Source organism: Podarcis filfolensis, assembly GCF_964270895.1.
Source record: "Podarcis filfolensis genome assembly, chromosome: 2".
Lineage (NCBI taxonomy): Eukaryota > Metazoa > Chordata > Lepidosauria > Squamata > Lacertidae > Podarcis > Podarcis filfolensis.
The window spans coordinates 103,892,218-103,916,846 of NC_139605.1; the positions used below are offsets into that span (position 1 = coordinate 103,892,218).

The window sequence follows — 24,629 nt, forward strand, 5'->3', positions numbered from 1 at the left end:
GGAAAAGTGACTGAGGCAGTTACTGAGTTTTGCCCATAGTATTAGCATATTTCTGTAGTGGTTCCCCATCTGTGGAATGCTCTCCCCAGGGAAGTTCAGCTGGTGCCTTCATTATACACCTTTAAGTGTCAGGGGAAAATGTTCCTCTTTGACTAGGCCTTTGGCTGATTGGCATCCAATGCCCTTTTAAAATGTGTTGGGGAGGGGGGGGTTGGGTTGCTTTTGTTTTTATTATGTATTTCATGTTTTTACATTGTGATTTTATGATGCAATCGCCCTGAGACCTAGAATCATAGAATCATAGAGTTGGAAGAGACCACAAGGGCCATCGAGTCCAACCCCCTGCCAAGCAGGAAACACCATCAGAGTACTCCTGACATATGGTTGTCAAGCCTCTGCTTAAAGACCTCCAAAGAAGGAGACTCCACCACACTCCTTGGCAGCAAATTCCACTGTCGAACAGCTCTTACTGTCAGGAAGTTCTTCCTAATGTTTAGGTGGAATCTTCTTTCTTGTAGTTTGGATCCATTGCTCCGTGTCCGCTTCTCTGGAGCAGCAGAAAACAACCTTTCTCCCTCCTCTATGTGACATCCTTTTATATATTTGAACATGGCTATCATATCACCCCTTAACCTCCTCTTCTCCAAGCTAAACATGCCCAGCTCCCTTAGCCGTTCCTCATAAGGCATCGTTTCCAGGCCTTTGACCATTCTGGTTGCCCTGCGCTGTGGTCGAAACCACTGACCCTCTTGGGCTTGCCGATCGACAGGTCCGCAGTTCGAATCCCCTCAACAGGATGAGCTCCCATTCCTCTGCCCCAGCTTCTGCCAACCTAGCAGTTCGAAAGCACACCAGTGCAAGTAGATAAATAAGTACCGCTGCAGCGGGAAGGTAAACTGTATTTCCGTGTGCTCTAGTTTCCGTCACGGTGTTCCATTGCACCAGAAGCAGTTTAGTCATGCTGGCCACATGACCCGGAAAGTTGTCTGTGGACAAACGCCGGCTCCCTCGGCCTGAAAGTGAGATGAGCGCCACAACCCCATAGTCGCCTTTGACTGGACTTAACCGTCCAGGGGCCCTTTACTTTTACCTTTATAGGGTGGTATACAAATTTAATAAATAATAATAATTAATTGGTCAAGCATTATTTTGAGCGCCACAACCCCATAGTCGCCTTTGAATGGACTTAACCTTCCAGGGGTCCTTTACTTTTACCTTTATAGGGCGGTATACAAATTTAATAAATAATAATAATCAATTGGTCAAGCATTATTTTCGCCCATCAGTGCCCCTTTCTGTGGGTTATAATCTCTGCAAAATGAGAGCTCTAGTTTTGCTAGCTTAAAAAGTCCTCCTCTTGTAACAATTAATTCTTTGCTCTTTGACTCACACTTGCGTCACGTTCAGAAAGGTCAAAGACCCGAGTGTGGTTCAGCAGCCTGGCTCAGATAAGTCTTGTGTGTCCCAGTTGCTATGGGAAGGGTGAGGGTGGAATCAGCAGAAACCAGGAAGTTCAGTTCCGTGACACAGGGATATATAGTGCCTGTTTGGAAGCAAGCCAGGGGAACCTCCTTCAATAAATGTCAAGTAGAGAAGGTTCCTGCAGGGAGGCTTTTGTACACAGGACTGATAAAACACTGAGCCTGGGGTCAGTTTGGCTCTACATTATAGCCAAGATTATTTGCCTTTTCCTTAAAACGCAGTGACGGGTCTGCTAGAAAGAATCTCTTCCACGTTCCCTGTGGGTTTCAAGGAACAACTGTTGCACAGGTTGAAGTCAGTGCAGACAAATGAAATGCTTTTCTGTCCGTTTCTGAGAAAACCAATTCATGTCAGTATGTAAAGCAGGAAGGGTGTCACAGGAGCAACCGGTTTTGGAAGAATTTTAGTTTTAGATGCTGTGATGGTTGACACAGCAGAATTGTTCCTTAACACCACAGGAGTTGCAGTTGGTTTTAAAAAGATGTTATATTGTCATATTGTCTTCCGTAAGACATACCAAGCAGTGGAACGAGAACAGAACACAATGCTAAGCTTTCTTTCAATAGATTTCCCTCCAGAGAACCAGCCTTCCTGTGGCAGACACAGTTGCCTTAGGCTGTGTGTGTGGTCCTTTGAGGTGCCATTTCAGATTATGTGGGCAACAGCATTTGCAGCAAAAGAATTAAGGCCACCTAGAACTGTAGAAAAGGGATGCAGGTGGCACTGTGGGTTAAACCACAGAGCCTAGGACTTGCTGATCAGAAAGTCGGTGGTTCGAATCTCCGCGACGGGGTGAGCTCCCGTTGTTCGGTCCCTGCTCCTGCCAACCTAGCAGTTTGAAAGCACGTCAAAGTGCAAGTAGATAAATAGGTACTGCTCTGGCGGGAAGGTAAACGGCGTTTCCGTGTGCTGCTCTGGTTTGCCAGAAGTGGCTTAGTCATGCTGGCCACATGACCCGGAAGCTGTACGCCGGCTCCCTCGGCCAATAAAATGAGATGAGCGCCGCAACCCCAGAGTCGGCCATGACTGGACCTAATGGTCAGGGGTCCCTTCACCTTTAGAACTGTAGAAAATTCTGAAGAATCAGAGCTTAAACCTCAAAGTCAAGGTTCTTCTGACTTCCAGGCAGTGAATTGATTGTTCGTGCCGTGTTTCTGTGCACTCAATAAAGTTATGTCACAAATTCTGGAAAGGGCTTGCAGTTTTCTGCTGCCATCTGTTGGCTCATTCTTTATACTGGTACTGATCCATTCAAGCTCACTGAACATCATGAACAATTCACATGCCTCTTGTCCCTGTTCGTTCTGCATAGGGTTTATAGCAGACTTGTTTTTTGTACACAGTCTGACAATATACAGGCTATGAGTGTAAAAGGTTTGCCCCTCTCACCTCTATCTTTTATCCTCCTTTTTTTCTAGTCTCATGGATCGAGAAGTAGCCCTTCTAGGTGAAATGGACAAAGTGAAAGCAGAAGCAAGTAAGTATTTTGTTTTGTTTTTAAAGAAATTGTGTTAATAGCATTTTTGTATGGAAATGCAGTGACTTAAAAACAAACAGTGAGCCAGCCCTTCTCTCCAGCCCATTCCATGTCCCTTCCAAATATAAAATCCATTATCTCATAGGCAAAAATGGCATTAAATGAGTGAATTCTGAGTACAAATACCAAAGTCTTGCAGGTATGGGCAAAACTGCAGTTTCCACTGCTGTAACTAACCTGAGCGACAGGCCGAACAAGGGCTAGGGCACAGACAATGGGCAGGCTACCCGCTGGAGTCTCATTTTTGGTGTGAGAACTTGATTATGAAACTTAATTCAATAAGGATTGTCTATAAGAAGACTTCAGGAACACCTCAATAGCTCCATCAACAGTTGTGTCATCTGGGTGCATGGGTCTTATTTTAAAGAACTAAACGGCTAGGCATAACATACCAAAGAAATTGCTTCCTCCCTGTGTCCCATTATAATGTCAAAGACAGGCGCATATATCGTACCTTTTGCACACACACACCCCCCATTGGAAAAGTAGCAGCTTCAGTGAGGCAACTATTTAGCAGGAAATCAATCCTGGGGGGAAAGGGTTAACACCACTCCCAACCCTTGGCATTTCACGTACAAGCAAGATTGCATTAATGTACACAGTTGCTATTATTATTATTAGTGCTATTAGCATTTGATCCTATCCGTAGATCTCCAATATTGCATCATGTTTAGCCCTGAAAGATCCAGTTTAACAAATGCAATTAGTCCAAGTCAGGGCAGAGTGTGTGGAAGCCTTCTAGGTGGAATTCTCATAACTATTGAACTCCTACTCCCTAGAGTTGGCCTTTTGGGGCTACGTACAGTTGGCGTTTTTAGCATCTCCTTTAATGTAGGTTTCAGTTTTGTTCATTAATTTGCTGCTTGCAATGAGCTGCTAATATCAGTGAGCCAGTGATTAGTATCACTGAGCTGGTTATATAACTGCCTTGGGCATCATAACCGCTTGGTCTGCATTCCTTTACATTTCAGTGGACATCCTAAGCAGCCGGCAAAAGAAGGCAGAGGCGCTGAAGAAGATGACTGATGTGGCTGTCCGAATGTCCGAGGAGCAGTTGGTAGAGCTTAGAGCTGATATAAAGGTGAACCTTGGACTTCTGTGTGCTATGCTAGCCCTATTCTTACCATTAATCATGATTGTGGACTAAACAGCTGATGTAGAAGTCAGAGCAAAGTAGAGTCAGAAATAGTAACCATGTAGCCATAGCTTAATTCCCTGGTATCCTCCTGTTACAGGAGAATTGTAGCTGAATTTACCGTATTTTTCGCTCTATAAGACACACCAGACCATAAGACGCACCTAGTTTTTGGAGGAGGAAAACAAGAAAAAAAATATTCTGAATCCCAGAAGCCAGAATAGCAGGAGGGATCGCTATGCAGCGAAAGCAGCGATCCCTCTTGCTGTTCTAGCTTCTGGGATAGCTGTGCAGCCTGCATTCACTCCATAAGACGCACACACATTTCCTCTTACTTTTTAGGAGGGGAAAAGTGAGTCTTATAGAGCAAAAAATACGGTATATTTTGCATGTAGGATGGCCCAGGCTCAGTCCATCGTACCATTTTGTGTTAAGGAGTGCTCTTTCATACCTGAGCTGCGAAGAGTCTCTGGAGAATGTTTGACCTTGATAGGGTCAGGGTTGAGAGGACTAGGCTAGGCACTGGTCTTCCAACTGGTGGGTCACAGAATCATACAGTTGTAGAGTCGGAAGGGACCCCGAGGGTCATCTAGTCCAACCCCCTTCCTCGCAGGCAGGCATTTCAGCACATGGTTGCCCACCCAATTTAAAACCATACCAGGCCTTGCATAGCTTTGCTGATGTGCTAGCGGTTTTATCGCTGCACCGCTAGGAGTGGCCTAATTCGAGGTGGGTTGCAACAGGAGCACTACCACCATGCATATATATGGTAAAAGATTAAAAATTGGGCCCCAAAATACATGTCCTGGGTCTGAAAAGGTTGCACGGGGTGGGGGGGGAGAGACTTGGTATCCTCTTGAAACGTGTTGCTGGAATTGTGCCGATGTTCACCTTGGTAGCGAAAGAACCTTTGAAAGAACACATTCTTCATAAGGAATCTCTTCTTACTGATAGTCTTCGGAACCAACTCTGCACAGGTGTGTTTCCAAGGGTGTCTGAAGTTCTAACTTTTTCCTCCATCTGAATAATAGAAAGAACCTCCAAGGTATTCCAGGCTTCTGCCAATGCAGGAAATCCACTGCTACAATATCCCCAATCGGTGGCCATCTAGTCAAAGCTAAGGTTTCATTAAAAGTTCTCATTCTGATCTTTTTTTATTTCTAAAGAAAACCAAGATAAAGTGCTCAGATTAAATAAATGTATGTAAATTCATTTGCTTGCATAATGCATTTCAAAACATTGCATTCCCCTTTTTCCTTACAAACATTTGCACTTCACTGGTGTTCAGCATCTTGTTTAGAGAGAAATTCCAGTCTAGACAAGAACCTCTCAGCTACCAAGCAGAAACCTTTGCCTGTGCTTTCTCTTTACATTTGTTCTCACTTTTGTTTTCTAAAAAGTAGAATAATCTATCTGATCATGGAGCATCAAGCATGCTTGCTTCAAACACATAGCTCCAATAAATGCTCTTTTTTTTCTACCACCAGAGGGCAGAACAAAGTTGCATAAACATCCCACTGAGCTCAGACACACTGTTCCACCAGCAAGACCATGCATAATTTTCATCTCATGTAAATTACCATTAATGTAAGGTTACCAGACGTCCCCATTTCCCGGGGACAATCCCTGGATTTACAAATCAGTCCCCATGCAAAATCCATTGAAGTTGAAAAGTGTTCATTGAAAAAAATCTGGTAACCTTACATTAATGACACTGGAATGAATGTTTTGAAAACGCTTGCAGATAAACGGGATTTCCTTGCATTTGGAGGGCTTAGTTTTCTGCAGCTGTGTTGGTGAATCCGGAAGGTAGCATGTACCTTGGACACACTCTCGCAAGCTATGCCTTGGCAGATCTCTTGGCATCGGGGCCTCAGCTTGGCTCAAACCCTGAACATACTTAACAACGTCATTAATGGAACCTTAACATGCCGGCATTTTCCTCTTTAGCACTTTGTTAGTGAGCGCAAATACGATGAAGATCTTGGAAGGGTGGCTCGTTTCACTTGTGACCTAGATGCACTCAAGAGGAGCATTGAATCTTTTGGACAAGGTGAGCCAACCCTGTGTGTGTGTGTGTGTGTGTGTGTGTGTGTGTGTGTGTGTGTAGTATAGATAAGTTCTTCCTCTCATTTCCAAAGCTATTATAAAAAGAAATAATTTTATGGTACCCTAAAGGTGTGACAATGCCATGTTTTGCTGTGACACCAAATTCAGCATTGTCTGTGCAGAGGAAGAGGGAATTGCTAAGTAAGGCTTTATTGGGGATTTGGACATTTCAAATTCAAACTTCTGTTCTGCCATTCATCTGTCTTTTGTCCTTGGGAGGTCATCTGCTTCAGAGCTCTGATGGTTGTACTAATGAAGTGGAAACAGGTAGGGGCTGCAACGAAATGTTGCAGTTCATTCTCCCTCCTAAAAGGAGGTGGGCTCCTGTTTTAGAATTAACCCCACGTAGCCATTCAACCTTTCCCCTCACTCCTTTCCTCTTGATGTATCGCTCCTTTTCCAATTGTTACTCTACATTCAGTGGCTAAATTCAGTCCCTATTGGACAATGCGTAATTTTTGCCACTTTAAGGTGTTTATCTTTTAAAGGGGGGAAAACTGCAAACCTTGGGATTTATTCAAGAATTGCTGCATTTTGGCTACAGTCCTGTGGCTGACCAAAACTTGAGTTCCCTATTGGGAAAAGTTTGTAATATTACCACAAGGGTGCTGCAGGAATAGAGAGAGAAGACTCCCCCCCCCCATGTAACACATCACCTTTGAATATGCAGCACTTTATCTCTCATTGTTGTCAAGAGGAGGTAAATTCTCCTTTGACTCTGTTATAGAAGATGTGTGCAGGGGATTCAGATTACGACAGCCTCTTCCTAAGAGCTTGCCTTGTGTTCTTATTTCAGTTTCGCACCCAAAGAACAGCTACTCCACCAGGTCACGGTGCAGCTCTATTGCCACGTCTGTGAGCAGCCCGGATGAGCCCAGTGCCGCAAGCACAGTATGTGCCTCTGTTTCTGCTCCGAGCCTTACAACGACCAATAAGAAACCACCACCCCCTGCAGAAGCCGCTGCAAATGCAACAAGCCGTCCATATCAGCCCTACCGTGAGGTAATGGATTAATGTTGCCTGTTGTGGTTGCAACTGGCATGTGGGTGGACCAGGAGTACATTGCTTTGAATGGCCTTTGCTTGTAGTGTAAGAACGAGTGGCTGCAGCCCCTCTTGTTTATATCTCAGCTTTGCATTCGCTGCCAGCCTTGCAACATGAAGGCTACCACAAAAGGCCAGACTACCAAAGCCCTGGGCTCCCTGTGGCCCAGAAAGGGCTATGGCTCTGTGTCTCTTCCACTCTTTTTCTGCATGCATTCATGCACCCTAAACGGCTTTTTAGCAGGCCAGGAGTAGAGGGAGCTATGCTTCCTCATGGCTGTGAATAAACAAGGCAGTTGTGCTGTGGTGCAGGGGTTCCCCCCACCGCGGTTGCCAAATTTCATTGGGATGGTCTGTGGTATATCTGAAAAAATACAATTAACAATCATACAGCATCTAGCTGCATTGCAGTTGCTACAAAAGGCCTTAAGGTGGTCCACCAAGACCCTCAGTGGTTTTCAGGTGGTCCGTGGGGAGAAAGTTTAGGAACCACTGAATAGGCAGGGGCATGTGGAAGTCGTCATCTTAATTTCCCATGGGCAACCTTTTTCCTGTATGCTGGACTGATCGGAAGAGGCTTGCCTTTATTGTGTCCATTTGCACGAAAATTTAAAAATATGCTTAAATCCATATTCCCTGAAAATAGAATGAAAATCTGTTAGTACAGTGGTACCTCTGGTTTCGTACTTAATTCGTTCCGGAGGTCCGTTCTTAACCTGAAACTGTTCTTAACCTGAAGCACCTCTTTAGCTAATTGGACCTCCCGCTGCTGCCGCGCTGCCGCACGATTTCTATTCTTATCCTGAAGCAAAGTTCTTAACCCAAGGTATTATTTCTGGGTTAGCGGAGTCTGTAACCTGAAGCATATGTAACCCGAGGTACCACTGTAACTAGAAAGTGTATCCAATATAAAATGCTCTCTTCCATTTTTTTATATATTGTACAAATATGCTCAAGTGATGCCTTGCAGGTTTAAAGATGTGCTTGTCATCACTAATATCTTTTTTTAAAAAAATTAACTTGACCCTAGTTGTCTAAATGCTCTAACTCTGTTAATAGATGTGGGAGTGGACACTGTCCTTTTTGAACCACTCCTAAAACAGGAGCCTGGCAAGACATTCTTGTTATACTGATTTAGTGGCGGAATATCCTTGGTGATTGTGTGTCTTGGCTCTTTGCTGAATGTGGCAAAACCTGCCGGCTGCCATAGCTATTGCTCACAGTAATCCTCCCTTTCTTTCCGTTTTAGGGTTTCCAGGGTAATAGAAGATCTGGTCAAGGTTACAGGGCCCAAGTGCAACGCCAAAATGGGCCCCCACACCCCAATTCAAATCGGTACCGAAGCGGGCCTTGGTACCAGTCCAACTCCAGGTCCCGGCCACCTCCTGGAAACGCAAACAGCCTCAGCCAGACTTACTCCACAGGAACCAATGGAACTGGTGCTGAGCCTGGTGTGCCAGCCCCAACTGCACAGCCCCATTCGGGCACACTCAGCAAAGAAGCCAAGGCTCTGCCGCAGCGGAAACCTAGGTCAAGCCAATATGAGGCGGCCAATTCCTGAAGAGCACGAACTCTCTGCCACTTCCCAAAACTGGATGACGAGATTGTAGGACACACCTAGCTAGAGATATTAACAAAGGAACGTTTACACTTGCTGCCCCCTTTGCCACTTTTCTCTTCCTTTAATCATTCCTTTCTGGGAAAAGCGGCTCCCTAGCGCTTCTCCTGCCCTTGCTTTCTGCCACGTGACATGGGTCAGGCTTTAGTGGAAAATGCACACATGATCTCCAGGCATGGCCTTGGCAAACCTCACTGCTGCCACCTCCTTTGCACTCTCTGGCTCCTCTTATTCTGGTGCCGTCCTTAAACATGGGCAGACTTTCAGCCCTAGAAGCAAAAAATAAAAAAGGGGGGATGTCTTCCAAGAACCCCAGCCCAAAAGCTTTTGCTCTCCCCTCACCCTCCCTGAATGCTGCTAGCCAGGCCTTACTCCTAACAGCAAAACTCTTCATGCTGGCAATGAGACAAATTGCTGTGAATTGTGAGACCAAGATGAGTGATCCTAATGGGAGGAGCCATTGAGAGAGACTGCTGGGATGGTTATTTTCTTTTTACATCTTATCTAAATACTACATTTGGGAAAACTGGGCTTGTATCTCTCTCTCACTAGAGAACGGAGAGGTCCAGTCCTCCTGAGAGAAGCATCATTTTGACTGTACGTCATGCATACATTTAGATGTCCCCTACTTTTAATGTTTGGTGAGGGATGGGAGGTTTAATTTGCTCCCGGTCACGATCCCATCGTCTGATCCTAATCTAAATTTCTAGCAATTTAATTAGCAGTGCTAATCCTAGGTGATTGCAAGTTCCAATAAAAATTGCTACGGTCTTTCTCTATCCTTGTATAAATAAAAATGACGTACATGTTTAAAAGACGGCGAGTCTCCTAGTTTGTGCTGTTATTTCTTGTAATTAAAGAGAGTTTGTGGTGACATGGGCTGATCAGATGAGTTCAGAGTATGTCAAATCTAATTTCTAAAGCGTTTAGCAAGTGGAACTGGTATAGTTCTGGCTAGCTTGTGTAATCTTAAGTTCTCGGTGCAGCTGTGACCAGTAAGACAAAATGGAAAATTTATTTGAGACACCCAATGGATAGTACAAACAGATTAGTCTTGACTTCAGGCTTGGCTTTGCAGGCCAAAGGGAAATAGCAGAAGAAAGATAAGAGGCTTTCGGAAGGTAAAAAAATGCTGTCAAAAGTGTTCAAAGCACATCTTGGTAAACCATTATGACCATGTGATGTATTTAGCTTCATACCCAAAATAGAAGACTGTTGAAAAATGGTAACTTGTCTGAAGGCAACCGCTGAGTTTTATAACAGAAGAGAAATTTGAACTAGGGACTTTCTGGCTAAGAGATTGAGCTCTTAGCCATGACTTCCCTACTCTGATTATCAAATTAAAATTTCTAAAGAATTGTTCTCATAGGACAAGCATTAATAAATTGTGGTGTGTTCCAGAAGCACAGAACTGTGTAGGTTAGAATAGGATGGGGGCAATAAATGGCAAAGCAGTTCATTTAGAAAAGCATCACTATTACATCAACAAAATTCTCAAACCTGCCAGTCAACCAGAGGGGAACAGCATCTACCTGGTTGCAGACCGAAGCGTTTACAACAGTGAAAAGGATATTCAAACACACCAAGGCGAATCAAGTACATTAGAGGCATGGGTAGTAGTGAGAAATGAGTGAGGGCAGTGTGTGTTTTCATCTTTCATTGCTTAGAGCAGTGTTTCCCAAACTTGGATCTTCAGCAGTTTTTGGACTACAACTCCCATCATCCCTAGCTAGCAGGACCAGTGGTCAGGGATGATGGGAATTGTAGTCCAAAAACAGCTGACGACCCAAGTTTGGGAAACACTGGCTTAGATAGAGCACATTCACTTTCTGTCTTGGAAGCTTAATCAAGCACACCTCAGCTACTGGTTTGAGAAGATTCAGGTGAGTGTTGGAACATAGGCAACAGATGTAGGGAACCTTTGTCCCTCCAGATGTTGGCAACTGCAACTCAGCCAGTGGCATTGGCATCGCTAGCTAGGGCTGATGGAAGTTGTAGTTCAGCATCAACTGGAGGGACAAAGCCACTAATCTAGGTTACAGGATTAACCATTGCAAACAGGATACAGTTCTATTGGCTCGAAAGTGTGTAGTGGTTAGAATAGAATGCATGTTTGTTTTCCATATCCTTGAGTACAGAGTGTGTTTGCTTCTTTTTGCTGGTGTTCACCAATGGATCTAAGTGCCAACGGTGCTATCAAGGAATCCAAGCTCTGCATCCAAATCCTGCTTGCAGCTTCATGCCATCTCAAAATGTGATTCATTTTTTAGCTTTTTTTTTTAATCCTTTCTCCTAGTGCAGTGTTCAGCTTATAAGGGGAGAGGGGGAGCTAAGAGCAGCTGACCTCCTAAAATTCAGCAGCAGAAAATTCATGTTTTACAGAGCTTAGAGCAAATGAGCTTATCCTGATTTTCCCAGTGAAGCCTTTTAGTTGTCCGCTGCCATATATAAGCCACACATTTGAAAGTAAGAGAGATCCACCGACTCGCTTATTAGGAAGATGCTATGAGAAAGGTGTTTTCCTCAGCGAATATAATCCCTGGAGTAGCTTGTTTTGGTTTAGCTTTGTATAATTAGGAATATACTTAAGCTGAAATGAAAAATGAAGTACATGGAAAGAAGTCTATCCGTAAACAAAGCCTTTAGCTTTGTGAAGTGGATTTGAATAATCTTCGTCTTACAAATGCTTGAAAATTTACTCCTCTGGTGAGCCTAAGCATTCTTAATTGGAGGCATTTTGGCAAACATCAGGTTTCCATTTCTCCCAGTCCTCTATTCCCCCTGCACCCATACGGCTGTCTCTGCTGCTGGCCTGCTGCTTGCCCACAGCAGGTGTAGAGGGTAGAATAACCTGCTGTACAGGCTGAATGAATGAATTAACTCTTAGGTCCTGTGCCAAAAGTTTGCATGAAAGCACCCAAATACGCTCCCATTGCAGCACAAACTTTTGATCACCATTTTTCTTATAACTCGCCCTTTCTCAAAAAAAAAGAAAAAAAGAGCTTAGAGTGGCTAACGAAATTCTTAGAAAGACGGTGACAAAATGAGCAGGGCGCGTGCCTATGCCTCTGGCATTGTTCAGTTTTTTAAATGAAAAAAGTTAAAAGTCTTCCTGATCCTGGAAGTCCTGAACATGAAAACACTAACCTTGCCACAGAGGGTGGTTTCTCAGAAGTTTGCACCACGTGCTGGAGAGGCAATTTATTTTTCAATTTAAAACCTCGGAGCAGCTTGCCTCTATTTGTGTAAATGACTGCAGTGGAAAATGAAATGATAAAACAATCGCCTCTGTGTGTATATGTCTCTCCCCCCCCCCCCCCCGCAATGTTAAGCACATAGCTTTATTGAACTGTGGCAACGGAGGATATGCAGCAATTGGGCTTCCCTTATATAGTGGTCAGCCGTGAAATGGTGAAATTGGAACTGTAGAGTTGGAAGGGGCACTGAGAATCATCTAGTTAAGGAGTTACCCAAATAATGGTTCTCAATAGATACCATTGCATTAAGGTCAGTGTGTGTACTTAAATCTTTTGGGGAAGACTCCAAAAATGTTGAGCTTTTGTTAGACAAAAACCCCAAAGTTGTGACCCCCCCAAAATGTGATTTTTCAATTGACTTGCCTAAGATCCAGGACGAGGCACCACATTTCAGAAGTTCCCTTCAGGAGGCAATTCTGCCTTTTAAATCTTTGAAATACTCTTGGTACTGATTGCCAAACAGCCGCACTGATAGATACGGCACTTTCCTTGTGGGCTAAGAGCTAGGAGATTTGCAGAGGAGCAAGCTGGAATTGCAGATGAAGCTGCCTGCAACTTCTCCCCTTCAATGGGCAAGCACCGTATTTTTCGCTCTATAAGACGCACTTTTCCCCCTCCAAAAATTAAGGGGAAATGTGTGTGCGTCTTATGGAGCGAATGCAGGCTCCATGGCTTCAGCGAAAGCAACGCAAAGCCTCCGAAGCACAGCGGGAGCGCTCCAACCGCGCTCCGGAGGCTTCGTATTGCTTTCGCTGAAGCCTGGAGAGCGAGAGGGGTTGGTGCACACTGATCCCTCTTGCTCTCCTGGCTTCGCTTCTCTGGAGAGGCGCTGCGCAGCTTTGCCTCTCTGCGCAGCGCCCCTTCAGCGAAGCGGGAGGAGAAATGGAAGGGGCTCCGTTTCTCCTGCTGCTTCACTGAAGGGGCGCTGCGCAGAGAGGGGGAGGATTTTTTTTCTTGTCCTCCCCCTCTAAAACTAGGTGCGTCTTATGGTCGGGTGCGTCCTATAGAGCGAAAAATACGGTGATAAGTGAGTGGGAATAGGGCGGAGGTGATTGTGCATCCGAGTGCAGGAAAGGGTAGCTGGGCTTGACGGATGCAGAACGAGAAAGCACCAGGGTGACGTCACCTCTCTGGTTCCTCATCAACTCATAAGGACTGTCAGCTGTAGCTTACTACTCATAATTAACTCCCATCCTCCTCGTCCCCACGGGCAACTGGGGTGCTAATCGGCATGCACAGAAGCAAGGGTTCCTATCCTCTTCTCCCTCCCCTGCCCCCCCTAGCTATGCAGACCCACCAGCAAAGGTCTCCCACAGTGAGGAAGCCCACTGCTCCTTGGTAATAATTGGGAAGATTCCCCTTCATGGATCATTGCCTTGCCATGGCAAAGGGGCTTCTTGAATAACTCAGAGAAGCTATGAGCTATGCTGTGCAGGGCCACCCAAGATGGACAGGTTATAGTGGAGAGTTTTGACCAAACGTGAACCACCTGCAGCAGGAACCGGCAAGCCACTCCAGTCTCCCTGCCAAGAAAACTCCATGGACAAAGACAACAGGCATAACCTTTTAATGAGGGTGAAAGAGGAGAGCGCAAATTATGGTCTGAAGCTCAACATCAAAAAACGAAGATCAGGCCACTGGGCCCATCACCTCCTGGCAAATAGAAGGGGAAGAAATGGAGGCAGTGAGAGATTTTACTTTCTTGGGCTCCATGATCACTGCAGATGGTGACAGCAGCCATGAAATTAAAAGACGCCTGCTCCTTGGGAGAAAGGCGATGGCAAACCTAGACAGCATCTTAAAAAGCAGAGAATCAGCCCTGAGTGCTCTCTGGAAGGACAGTTCCTGAAGCTGAGGCTCCAATACTTTGACCACCTCATGGGAAGAGAAGACTCCCTGGAAAAGACCCTGATGTTGGGAAAGATGGAGGGCAGAAGGAGAAGGGGACAACAGAGGACGAGATGGTTGGATAGTGTTCTCGAAGCTACCAGCATGAGTTTGACCAAACTGTGGGAGGCAGTGGAAGACAGGAGTGCCTGGCGTGCTCTGGTCCATGGGGTCACGAAGAGTCGGACACGACTAAACGACTAAACAACAACAACAACAATAATTGGGAAGATTTTGTGTTCCAGGAGAGCTGTTGTGCCTCTATGAGCTCCGCTTGGCAAACAGGAATGCGGATGTCAGGGAACTGCCATCAGGTCAGAGGCGAGAGGGGGAAGGGCAGTTGTGTTATAGGGAACCTCCGAAGATCTTGCGACGCAGTTCCTCCTCTGGCGAGTGGAGAGGAGGTGGTGGGACCAGGGGATGCTAGGGTGAGCCTCAACGCCGAGGCTGAGCAAGCTGGAGAGGAGGGAAGTGCCCCTTTGCCAGCGCCCAGTCTGCGCAGTAGGTTTCCGCGCAAGGAAGGGAGGAGAAGGCTGGGGGTCACGCGGCTGTTATGCTGGGGGAGTTACAAGGATCACCCACTCCCAGATTCTGCTAGCGACTGAGCCGGACATAAACTTGCAACGCTCTTCACTGTAAATAGTGTGCACTAATAATAAAGCCTGGAAAAGGCAGGTTGGAGGCTTGCCTGTTTGCTCTCGAGCAACCACACCAACACCGGACAGCAGCTTTCTCTAAGTTGCTGCCATCCAGTTGATGCTGATCTTCAACTCTCATGCTTTCTGGGCCACATGGGAGTGCCGGTTCTAACCGGTCTAGACCGGTTCCAACCAGCTTGAACCGGTTCAAACCGGCTTTGACCAGTTCTAACTGGTCTGAACCACTTCCAACCAGTTTAGACCGGTTCCAACCAGCTTGAACCGGTTCAAACCGGCTTCGACCGGTTCTAACCGGTCTGAACCACTTCCAACCAATCTAGACCGGTTCCAACCAGCTTGAACCGGTTCCAACCAGCTTCGACTGGTTCTAACCGGTCTAGACCGGTTCCAACCAGCTTGAACCGGTTCAAACCGGCTTCGACCGGTTCTAACCGGTCTGAACCAGTTCCAACCAATCTAGACCGGTTCCAACCAGCTTGAACCGGTTCCAACCAGCTTCGACTGGTTCTAACCGGTCTAGACCGGTTCCAACCAGCTTGGACCGGTTCAAACCAGCTTTGACCGGTTCTAACCGGTCTGAACCAGTTCCAACCGGTCTAGACCGGTTCCAACCAGCTTGAACTGGTTCAAACCAGCTTCGAGCAGTTCTAACCCGTCGGGACCAGTTCCAACCAGCTTGAACCGGTTCAAACCGGCTTCGACCGGTTCTAACCAGTCTGAACCAGTTCCAACCGGTTCAGACCGGTTCCAACCAGCTTCAACCGGTTCAAACCGTCTTTGACCGGTTCTAAACGGTCTGGACCGGTTCCAACTGGCTTCAACTGGTTCCAACCGGTCTGAACCGATTCCAACCCGTCTAGAGCAGTTCAATCCGTTTTAGACCGGTTCCAACCAGCTTGGGCCAGTTCAAACCGGCTTTGACCGGTTCTAATGAGTCTGAACCAGTTCCAACCGGTTTAGACCGGTTCCAACCAGCCTGAACCGGTTCAAACCGCCTTTGACCGGTTCAAACCGGCTTCGACTGGTTTGAACCTGTCTGAACCAGCTCCAACCGGATTAGACAGGTTCCAACCAACTTGAACCGGTTCACACTGGCTTCGACCAGTTTTAACCGGTCTAAACCGGTCCTAACCGGTCTGAACCAGTTCCAACCGGTCTAGACTGGTTCCAACCAGCTTGAACTGGTTCAAACCAGCTTTGACTGGTTCTAACCAGTCTGAACCGGTTCTAACCAGTCTGAACCAGTTCCAACCGGTTTAGACCGGTTCCAACCAGCCTGAATCAGTTCAAACCGGATTCAACCGGTTCAAACCAGTCTGAACTGGTTCTAACCGGTCTGAACCAGTTCCAACCGGTCTAGACCGGGTACAACCGGCTTGAACCGGTTTAACTGGCTTGGACCGGTTCTAACTGGTCTGAACCGGTTCTAACCAGTTTGAACCAGTTCCAACCAGTCTAGACCGCTTCCAACCCGCTTGCACCGGTTCAAACCAGGTTTGACCGGTTCTAACCGGTCTGAACCGGTTCCAACCAGCTTGGACCAGTTCAAACTGGCTTTGACCAGTTCCAACCAGTTTTGACCGGTTCTAACCGGTCTGAAGGAGTTCCAACTGGTCTAGATTGGTTCCAACCAGCTTGAACCGCTTCAAACCGGCTTTGACCAGTTCTAACCCATCGGGACCAGTTCCAACCAGCTTCAACCGGTTCAAATCGTCTTCGACCGGTTCCAACAGGTCTGGACCGGTTCCAACTGGTTTCGACTGGTTCCAACCGGTCTGAACCGATTCCAACCCGTCTAGTTCCAACCAGCTTGGACTGCCCAAAACGGTTTCAACCGGTACAAACCTGCTTGCACTCGTTCAAACCAGTCTGGACCGGTTCCAACTGGCTTTGAGTGGTTCAAACCAGTCTGAACCGGTTCTAACCGGTCTAGACCAGTTCCAACCAGCCTGGACCAGTTCCAACTGGCTTCAACTGGTTTTAACCGGTCTGAACCAGTTCCAACCAGCCTGAACCGGTTCAAACCGGCTTCAACTGGTTCTAACCGGTCTGAACCGGTTCTAACCAGTCTGAACCAGTTCCAACCTGTCAAGACTAGTTCCAACCAGCTTCAACTGGTTCAAACCGGCTTTGACCGGTTCAAACCAGCTTCGACCGGTTCTAACCGGTCTGAACCAGTTCCAACCGGTCTAGATCGGTTCCAATCGGTCTGGGCTGGTTCCAACCGGTCTGGGATTGTTCCAACTGGCCTAGATCTGTTCCAACCAGCCAAGACCTGTTTCAACCGGTATGATCTGGTTTCAACCGGCTCGGACCAGCTCCAACCAGTCTGAATTGGTTCCAACCGGTCGGGACCTGTTCCAACTGTCCTAGACCTGTTCCAGCTGCTGGATAAGATACAAAGACTTATTGGAAAATAAAACCCCAAGGTGGTTGTCACCAATGGAAGCGAAGGCTCAGAAAAAGCTCAATATGGAGGCCAAATGGCCGAAATATTGGGAGATATTGGAACAAGAAGGAAAGAAATTGAAATTGCAGAGCTTTGAGAAATTAAAAGATAAAGTGCGAGACTGGCTTCATTATTATCAAATAAGAGAGGCCTATAATTTGGACAAAAAAATTGGCTTCCAGGTGGAAAAATCAAAATTGGAAACAGAACTGTTAGATCCCAAAACTAAGATACTTTCAAGAATGTATAACTTGCTGTTAAAATGGAACACGCAGGATGAAACGGTTAAATCTGCAATGATTAAATGGGCACAAGATATTGGTCATAACATTATGTTTGCTGACTGGGAACAGTTGTGGACCACCGGTATGAAATTTACGGCATGTAATGCCTTAAGAGAGAATATTATGAAAATGATGTACAGGTGGTACATGACACCAGTCAAGCTTGCAAAAATTTATCATTTGCCCGATAATAAAGGTTGGAAATGTAAAGAAAATGAAGGTACATTCTTTCACCTTTGGTGGATGTGCCCAAAGATTAAGGCTTTCTGGGAGATGATCTATAATGAAATGAAAAAGGTATTTAAATATACCTTCCTGAAGAAACCAGAGGCCTTTCTCCTGGGCATAGTCGGCCAAATGGTGCCAAAGAAGGATAGAACTTTCTTTATGTATGCAACAACAGCAGCAAGAATACTTATTGCAAAGTATTGGAAGACACAAGAGCTACCCACCCTGGAAGAGTGGCAGATGAAGGTGACGGATTATATGGAATTGGCGGAAATGACTGGCAGAATCCGGGACCTGGGAGAAGAGTTGGTGGAAGAAGACTGGAAGAAATTTAAAGACTATCTTCAGAAATACTGTAAAATTAATGAATGTTAAAATGATGTTGGATTGAAAATAAGTGGCATTAGCAACAAAGTTAATAAGAATATGCAAAAATGAATTGATAATGGATGAAAATATAGAGTTATAATATGTTAAGATACAGAGTTAAGATAAACGAAAGAGGGTAAGGATTTGCTGATTTGATTATTTAAATGGGAATACAAAAAGGGGAGGTGTGAGGAGGCCAAGGAAATAAGCTAATGAGTTCAAAGTTACAAAAAACGGTTTTGTTTTTAATTCTTTTTTAGCTATTTGTCTTTTGTATTTTGTATTTTTATTCCTCTTTTTTCTTTTTCATGTATTTTTCTATGTTCTCTTTTTTGTATCTTTTTCTTTTTATATGACCTTTTATCATTTTGTAAACTTATGTTTTTGTAAAACTTCAATAAATATCTTTAAACAACAAAAAAAATGAATCTGTTCCAGCTGGCCTGGACCCATTCCCAGCTTGGGCCAGTTCCAACTGGTCTGAATCAGTTTCAACCGGTCTGGTCTGGTTCCAACTGGACTAGTTCTGTTCCAACCAGCTTGAGCCAGTTCCAACCAGCGTGGGCCAGTTCCAACCGGCTTGGACTGGTTGGAACCGGCCTGGACCTGTTCCAACCGGCCTTGACCTGTTCCAACCTGCTTGGGCCAGTTCCAACTGGTCTGAACCGGTTGGAGAACAACCACATCTGGGAGGCATCCAGTTGAGCTAGACAGACCATTTGTCTGACTCGGTGTATAAAGCAACTTCCTATGTTCCTGTGCTGATAGTTGAACTATGTTAGAAATCATTAGTAGCATTACTTTTGTGTGAGAATACAACCAAGCGAAAATTCTCACTTCCCCAAGGAGTTGCAGACAAGCAAAGTGTGCCACAGGCAACCCAAACATATTCCCTTGTTTCCCGATCAGTTGTGGAATTGAGTCATCTGTCTATATTGGGCAGGGTATTTGCTTTTCAACTTTGTAGAATTCTGCATTTAGCCAGAAGTGTTACATAAGAAGCTGGATGCTTTTTTTCCGTTTAGAAAGCCATAGGAATATAAACCAGAATCACTGAAATGAAAGTTTTCCAATATGGTAAAATGCATGGAAACAGCCCTGTAGCGAGTGAAGTGTTCTTATTTAGAAGAGGCGTCTATTGCTGCAACCCCGGTGCTGGTTGCTGTTAAGATGGCTAACCATAATTAGAGACACTGGACCTCAATTGTGTTTTGATCATTAAAGTAAACAGTTTTAAATTATTTCATAACAAACTGTGACCTAATACGCACGTCACACTAAGCCACATTTATGTGTGGCTTTTTTTTCATTTACAACAAGTAAGGGGGAAATTCTTTTTAAAAGATCTCTAAAAGAGATTAGAAGTTGGAGGAAAAGATGTAGGTTCTGACATTCTAGTCACTGGCCAATCAGGATTGAACCCAGGCAGGGAATTGTATGTGTACAAATATGGTTCCACTGGGGAGAAAACTCCTGCTATGGCGTGGAGTGAATGAACACTAAATTAAAGAGCCAGTTTTTGTTGCGATCTATCATAACATGTAAGGGACGCGGGTGGCGCTGTGGGTTAAACCACAGAGCCAAGGACTTGCCAATCAGAAGGTCGGCGGTTCGAATCCCCGCGACAGTGTGAGCTCCCGTTGCTCGGTCCCTGCTCCTGCCAACCTAGCAGTTCAAAAGCACCTCAAAGTGCAAGTAGGTAAATAGGTACCACTCCGGCGGGAAGGTGAACGGCATTTTCGTGTGCTGCTCTGGTTCGCCAGAAGCTGCTTAGTCATGCTGGCCACATGACCCGGAAGCTGTACGCCGGCTCCCTCGGCCAATAAAGTGAGATGAGCTAAAGGAACCCCTAACCATTAGGTCCAGTCGTGGCCGACTCTGGGGTTGCGACGCTCATCTCGCTTTATTGGCCGAGGGAACCGGCGTACAGCTTCTGGGTCATGTGGCCAGCATGACTAAGCCACTTCTGGTAAACCAGAGCAGCGCACGGAAACGCCGTTTGCCTTCCCGCCGGAGCGGTACCTATTTATCTACTTGGACTTTGACGTGCTTTCGAACTGCTAGGTGGGCAGGAGCTGGGACCAAGCAACGGGAGCTCACCCCGTCATGGGGATTCAAACCGCCGACCTTTTGATTGGCAAGTCCTAGGCTCTGTGGTTTAACCCACAGCGCCACCCGTGTCCCGTCACATTATTACACACTTTTAAAAAAGCAAACTTCCTTGATATGTGTTCCATTGCACAGACAATAATATCTTAAGTAGGTTTAAAGAACACAAACTATTCACATAAGAATTTGACTGAATAGAAGTCTCGTAACTAGCATTTAATCATATACCGTAACAGCATGTTGAAAAGATCAAAGGTGTGTGGATGGTGTGTTTTGTTTTTTCTTCCTTTCAAAGCAGTAAGCAGAACTCATTAATTTGATGCGGACTGTACCTTCTGGAACAAAAGGTGAGGGGTGAATTTGGGTTTCCCTTTTAAAGAGACGTGTCCCACCGTTTTGTACTTAATTTCAAAATGTCAGCAGATAAGAGGTTACTTACTTTATTTCACTGTTAAGATTTAGACTCTGTCCTCCAAGCCTATTTTCAGGACTGCTAGTAATGAAGTGTTAAACACAGTAAAAACTCATACACAAAGGCTAACAATAAGCTTATCTGTACAAAAGCAGACTAAAAATAACGGCCACTGAATATTTTGGTGTTTTGTTTTGTTTTTATAAAAGAGGGCATTCCTAAAGCCACAGGTTCTGCATATGCAGGGAGGGTTTGAATGTGTTCATCAATATATGTCCTTTTAAACAGGGTGAGGTATTGTTTTCGTTTATTACTGTGGCATGCATTTTTGGTGCTTTCATGTTGCAAACTGCCCTGGGCTCCTTGAATGAAAGGCGGTATAGAAATTTAATAAATGAATAAAATAACGTAAATATACCAAGGAGCTCAGAACAACAGCTGGCCCAGTTAGCTAGGTCTGACTGCAAGTACGGGGCTTCCTCAAAATCACACTGTGTGCTTAATTCCTAAGTGGGCATTAAAACCTGGCTTTCCAGTTTCCCGGTTTTTTCACCAGCGTGCATTTGCACTGTATTTCTGAATACCAGTTGCTAGAAACCACAGGAGGGGAGAGGGTTTCCCACAGACAGGCACTTGTGAGTACAGGATGCTAAGCTACAGGGCCGTCTTACCCATAGAGACTAGTGGCGCGGGACGCCGGGGCGGCAAGTTCTGGAGGGCGCCAGGGAAGCGGTGGAGGTTGGAGGTGGTGCCTCCTGGCATCAGCTCGCTGCCCTCGCCCGCTTCCGCCATGCTGCGCCAAAGCAGTGCCGCGCCCCGAGCCTCTGTCTGCCGTGGCCACTGCAGCACGAAGAAGCCAGCTGAGCTGGGAGGCGCCGCATCCAGCCTCTGCCTCTTCCCTGCCAGAGGAGCTGCCCTCCAGCCGCTGCCCACCTCCTCCAGCCCCACCGGCAGCGCTGTCCTCCCTAAAAATCTGGGGAACGCAGGGGGGCTCCAGAGGGAGCTTTGCACCACACACAAGATATGCTTAAGACAGCCCTGCTGAGCTGGATTGGCTAGGGGCCTGATCCCACAAGCCTCTTCTCATGTTCTTATACCACAGACAAGTCCCTATTTGGTAAACTCCTGCCCCTATTTTATCCCTTGCTTGTTGGACTATTGTTAATGTCGCTAACATTGCAATTAATCGTTGTCTAGCTGCCTGTAAAGGGAATAGGGGGTTGCTCGTGCGTAAGGTGGCTGCTGCTCCAGGCAACGTTGTCTGGCTAAACCTTTCCCTGGCTGGACAGCCCTTTCTCCGTGGCTGTGTCAGTCACTGGCAGAATCCGTCAGTGGGCGTTTCCTGAACTTCTTCCAACATAAAAGCTCTTTGACGCCAAGTCTCCGCCTAGCTTCCCTGCGCGGAAGTCTTCTGCGCAGAGTGGGTGTGGCCAGCGGAGGTCCTGGGCTCTCCCCGCTGGTCTCTGTGGAAGAGTCTTGGAGCCATCTCTCCGAAGTCCTTCCCTGCTCCCCTTTCTTCCTGGTGTCACGCCGATTTCCTTCCCCAAAGGAACTGTTCTCTCTCTCCCTGCTGGTCCCTTCTCCTGCATCGTTGGGGAGCCTTACCTCCACTCTTGGCTCCGATGGCAGTTTCCTGACACTGCCTTTTTTGGAAGGGTCCTTAAATGTTTAATCTCTGGGAGGGAGAGCAGTCACACCTTGATTCTAGTGTGCACCCATCCATGTGAATGTGTGTGTAAGCCCAGACCCTCCAAGGGTCCCTATTTTCCAGGAACAGTCCCGGATTTAGAAAAGCTGTCCTGATTTCTGATTTGATCCCGGAATGTTCCACTTTTCCTTAAAGGTAAAGGGACCCCTGACCATTAGGTCCAGTCGTGACAGACTCTGGGGCCGGCGTACAGCTTCTGGGTCATGTGGCCAGCATGACTAAGCCGCTTCTGGCGAACCAGAGCAGTGCACGGAAACGTCATTTACCTTCCTGCCGGAGTGGTACCTATTTATCTACTTGCACTTTGACATGCTTTCGAACTGCTAGGTTGGCAGGAGCAGAGACTGAGCAACGGGAGCTCACCCTGTCACAGGATTCGAACCGCCGACCTTCTGATCGGCAAGTCCTAGGCTTTGTGGTTTAACCCACAGCGCTACCTGCATCCTTTCCACTTTTCCTTTAGACGCCCCTATTTTCGTCAGAGAAATGTTGGAAGGGATGGAGTTATGCGACTCCTGAGCTAAGGAGATAAGTAACTATACAATCTTTAGAAGGCATTTAGAAGGGAAGGTTTTGGGGTTTTTTTTTAATGTTTAAGGTTTTGTTATCTCCTGGTGGATTATGAAGTCCAGGAAACATGAGGCCTTGATGTGCTTCCTTAATAAGGTATGAGTGTATAACTGAGGAAAATTTAAATCTGAAATCTGCTGCGTATTAATATAGCAGGGCATTGTATTCTGCTGTAAGAGACCTGCAAATCTGGTGCTGTTTTAAGATTACTATTGGTGAATTGGCAACAATTAAGTAACAAAACCAAAGTGTATTTGCAATACTGCAAAGGGAAGCTTTTTTAAGGTTGATTATGTTTCTATATATGTTGGAAGCAGCCCAGAGTGGCTGGGGCAACCATGTCAGATGGACAGGATATTATTATTGTTATGCATTGAAGTTCTCATCCTGGCCACCAGGGGTATTCACTCAGGTCCTCGTCAGTTACTGTATTTTTCGCTCTATAAGACGCACCAGACCATAAGACACACCTAGTTTTTGGAGGAGGAAAACAAGAAAAAAAATATTCTGAATCCCAGAAGCCAGAACAGCAAGAGGGGTCGCTGTGCAGCGATCCCTCTTGCTGTTGTGGCTTCTGGGATAGCTGTGCAGCCTGCATTCGCTCCATAAGACGCACACACATTTCCCCTTACTTTTTAGGAGGGAAAAGGTGAGTCTTATAGAGCAAAAAATACAGTAAGTTAGGCGGGAAACCCTGGGTTGTTGTTGTTACAACGTTGACAGCCGGCTGCCTATAAAAGCAGGCCGGCTGAGCTATTTGCTGTTCAGTTCAGTTCCAGCTTACTATAAAGAACCACTTGGAGAAATCTCTGTGTCGTCTACTATGTCCACCTACTATTTAATAATTATTATTATTATTGACATCCCTATTTTCATCAGAGGAATGTTGGAAGGCATGTAAGCCGACTGATGTTGAGGTATAGCCATGAGTTGCCATGTTAGCACAGCCGCACTCTTAGAACGGCCAAACCCCAGTTTGAGCAAATTGAGCAAACAGAGCGAATTACTTTTAAAATTATTCTTCTTCGCATAGTGACAGTGCCCCGGGGAGTGCTGACTCAGTGGGTTTGCCGGCAAGCGAAGCGCCTCCCCCCCCCCCCCCGCTTCTAGCCAAGTTTCCTAGACACCTTCCCATCTCTCTCTGTTAGGCCTGTCACTCCCACTAAAACTTACAGAGTCAAGAAAGGCATTGGAGGAAAGAGGGCTGTCATTTTGTTGTGCTGGGACTGGAGAGAAAGAAGCCCTGGGGTGAACCCACAAGGAAGATGGAGGCGCTGAGCAGAACTTCCTATTTACACGAGTGGTTTGAGCCAGGACAACTGCGAGCATGGACTCTTCATGCAACTCTGGTGTAAAAACTGCCAGCTTGGCAAAGCCCGGCGTGTGTGTCTCCTATAAATACACCACAGTTGCTCCATTCTATCATTTATGGCGTTTGTGCAGGATAAAAAAAAAGAATTTTGGGATATGGTGTATAATGAGCTTAAGAAAATGTTTAAAAGAGTAAAAAGGTAAAGGTAAAGGGACTCCTGACCATTAGGTCCAGTCGTGGCCGACTCGGGGGTTGCGGTGCTCATCTCGCTTTATTGGTTGAGGGAGCCAGCATACAGCTTCCGAGTAATGTGGCCAGCATGACTAAGCGGCTTCTGGAAAACCAGAGGAATGCACGGAAACGCTGTTTACCTTCCCGCCGGAGCGGTACCTATTTATCTACTTGCACTTTGATGTGCTTTCGAACTGCTAGGTTGGCAGGAGCAGGGACCGAGCAATGGG

General features: G+C 46.1%; 1 protein-coding gene and 1 long non-coding RNA gene across 4 annotated transcripts in view; both read left to right on the top strand.

Annotated features, from left to right (window-relative positions):
• SPATS2 (spermatogenesis associated serine rich 2) overlaps nt 1–9,739 on the top strand; it is a 51,032-nt gene extending 41,293 nt beyond the window's left edge. For all 3 annotated transcript variants that reach the window (XM_083598776.1, XM_083598777.1, XM_083598778.1), the window contains exons 9-13: nt 2,901–2,959; nt 3,991–4,100; nt 6,105–6,207; nt 7,060–7,265; nt 8,556–9,739. In XM_083598776.1, the coding sequence (XP_083454902.1) occupies nt 2,901–2,959; nt 3,991–4,100; nt 6,105–6,207; nt 7,060–7,265; nt 8,556–8,867 (790 nt within the window). In that variant the 3' untranslated portion in view covers nt 8,868–9,739. The remainder of the gene's footprint in view (nt 1–2,900; nt 2,960–3,990; nt 4,101–6,104; nt 6,208–7,059; nt 7,266–8,555) is intronic.
• The window catches only part of LOC310755762, a 1,619,227-nt gene that overhangs the window by 185,072 nt on the left and 1,409,526 nt on the right, over nt 1–24,629 (top strand). The gene's annotated exons all lie outside the window — the stretch shown is intronic.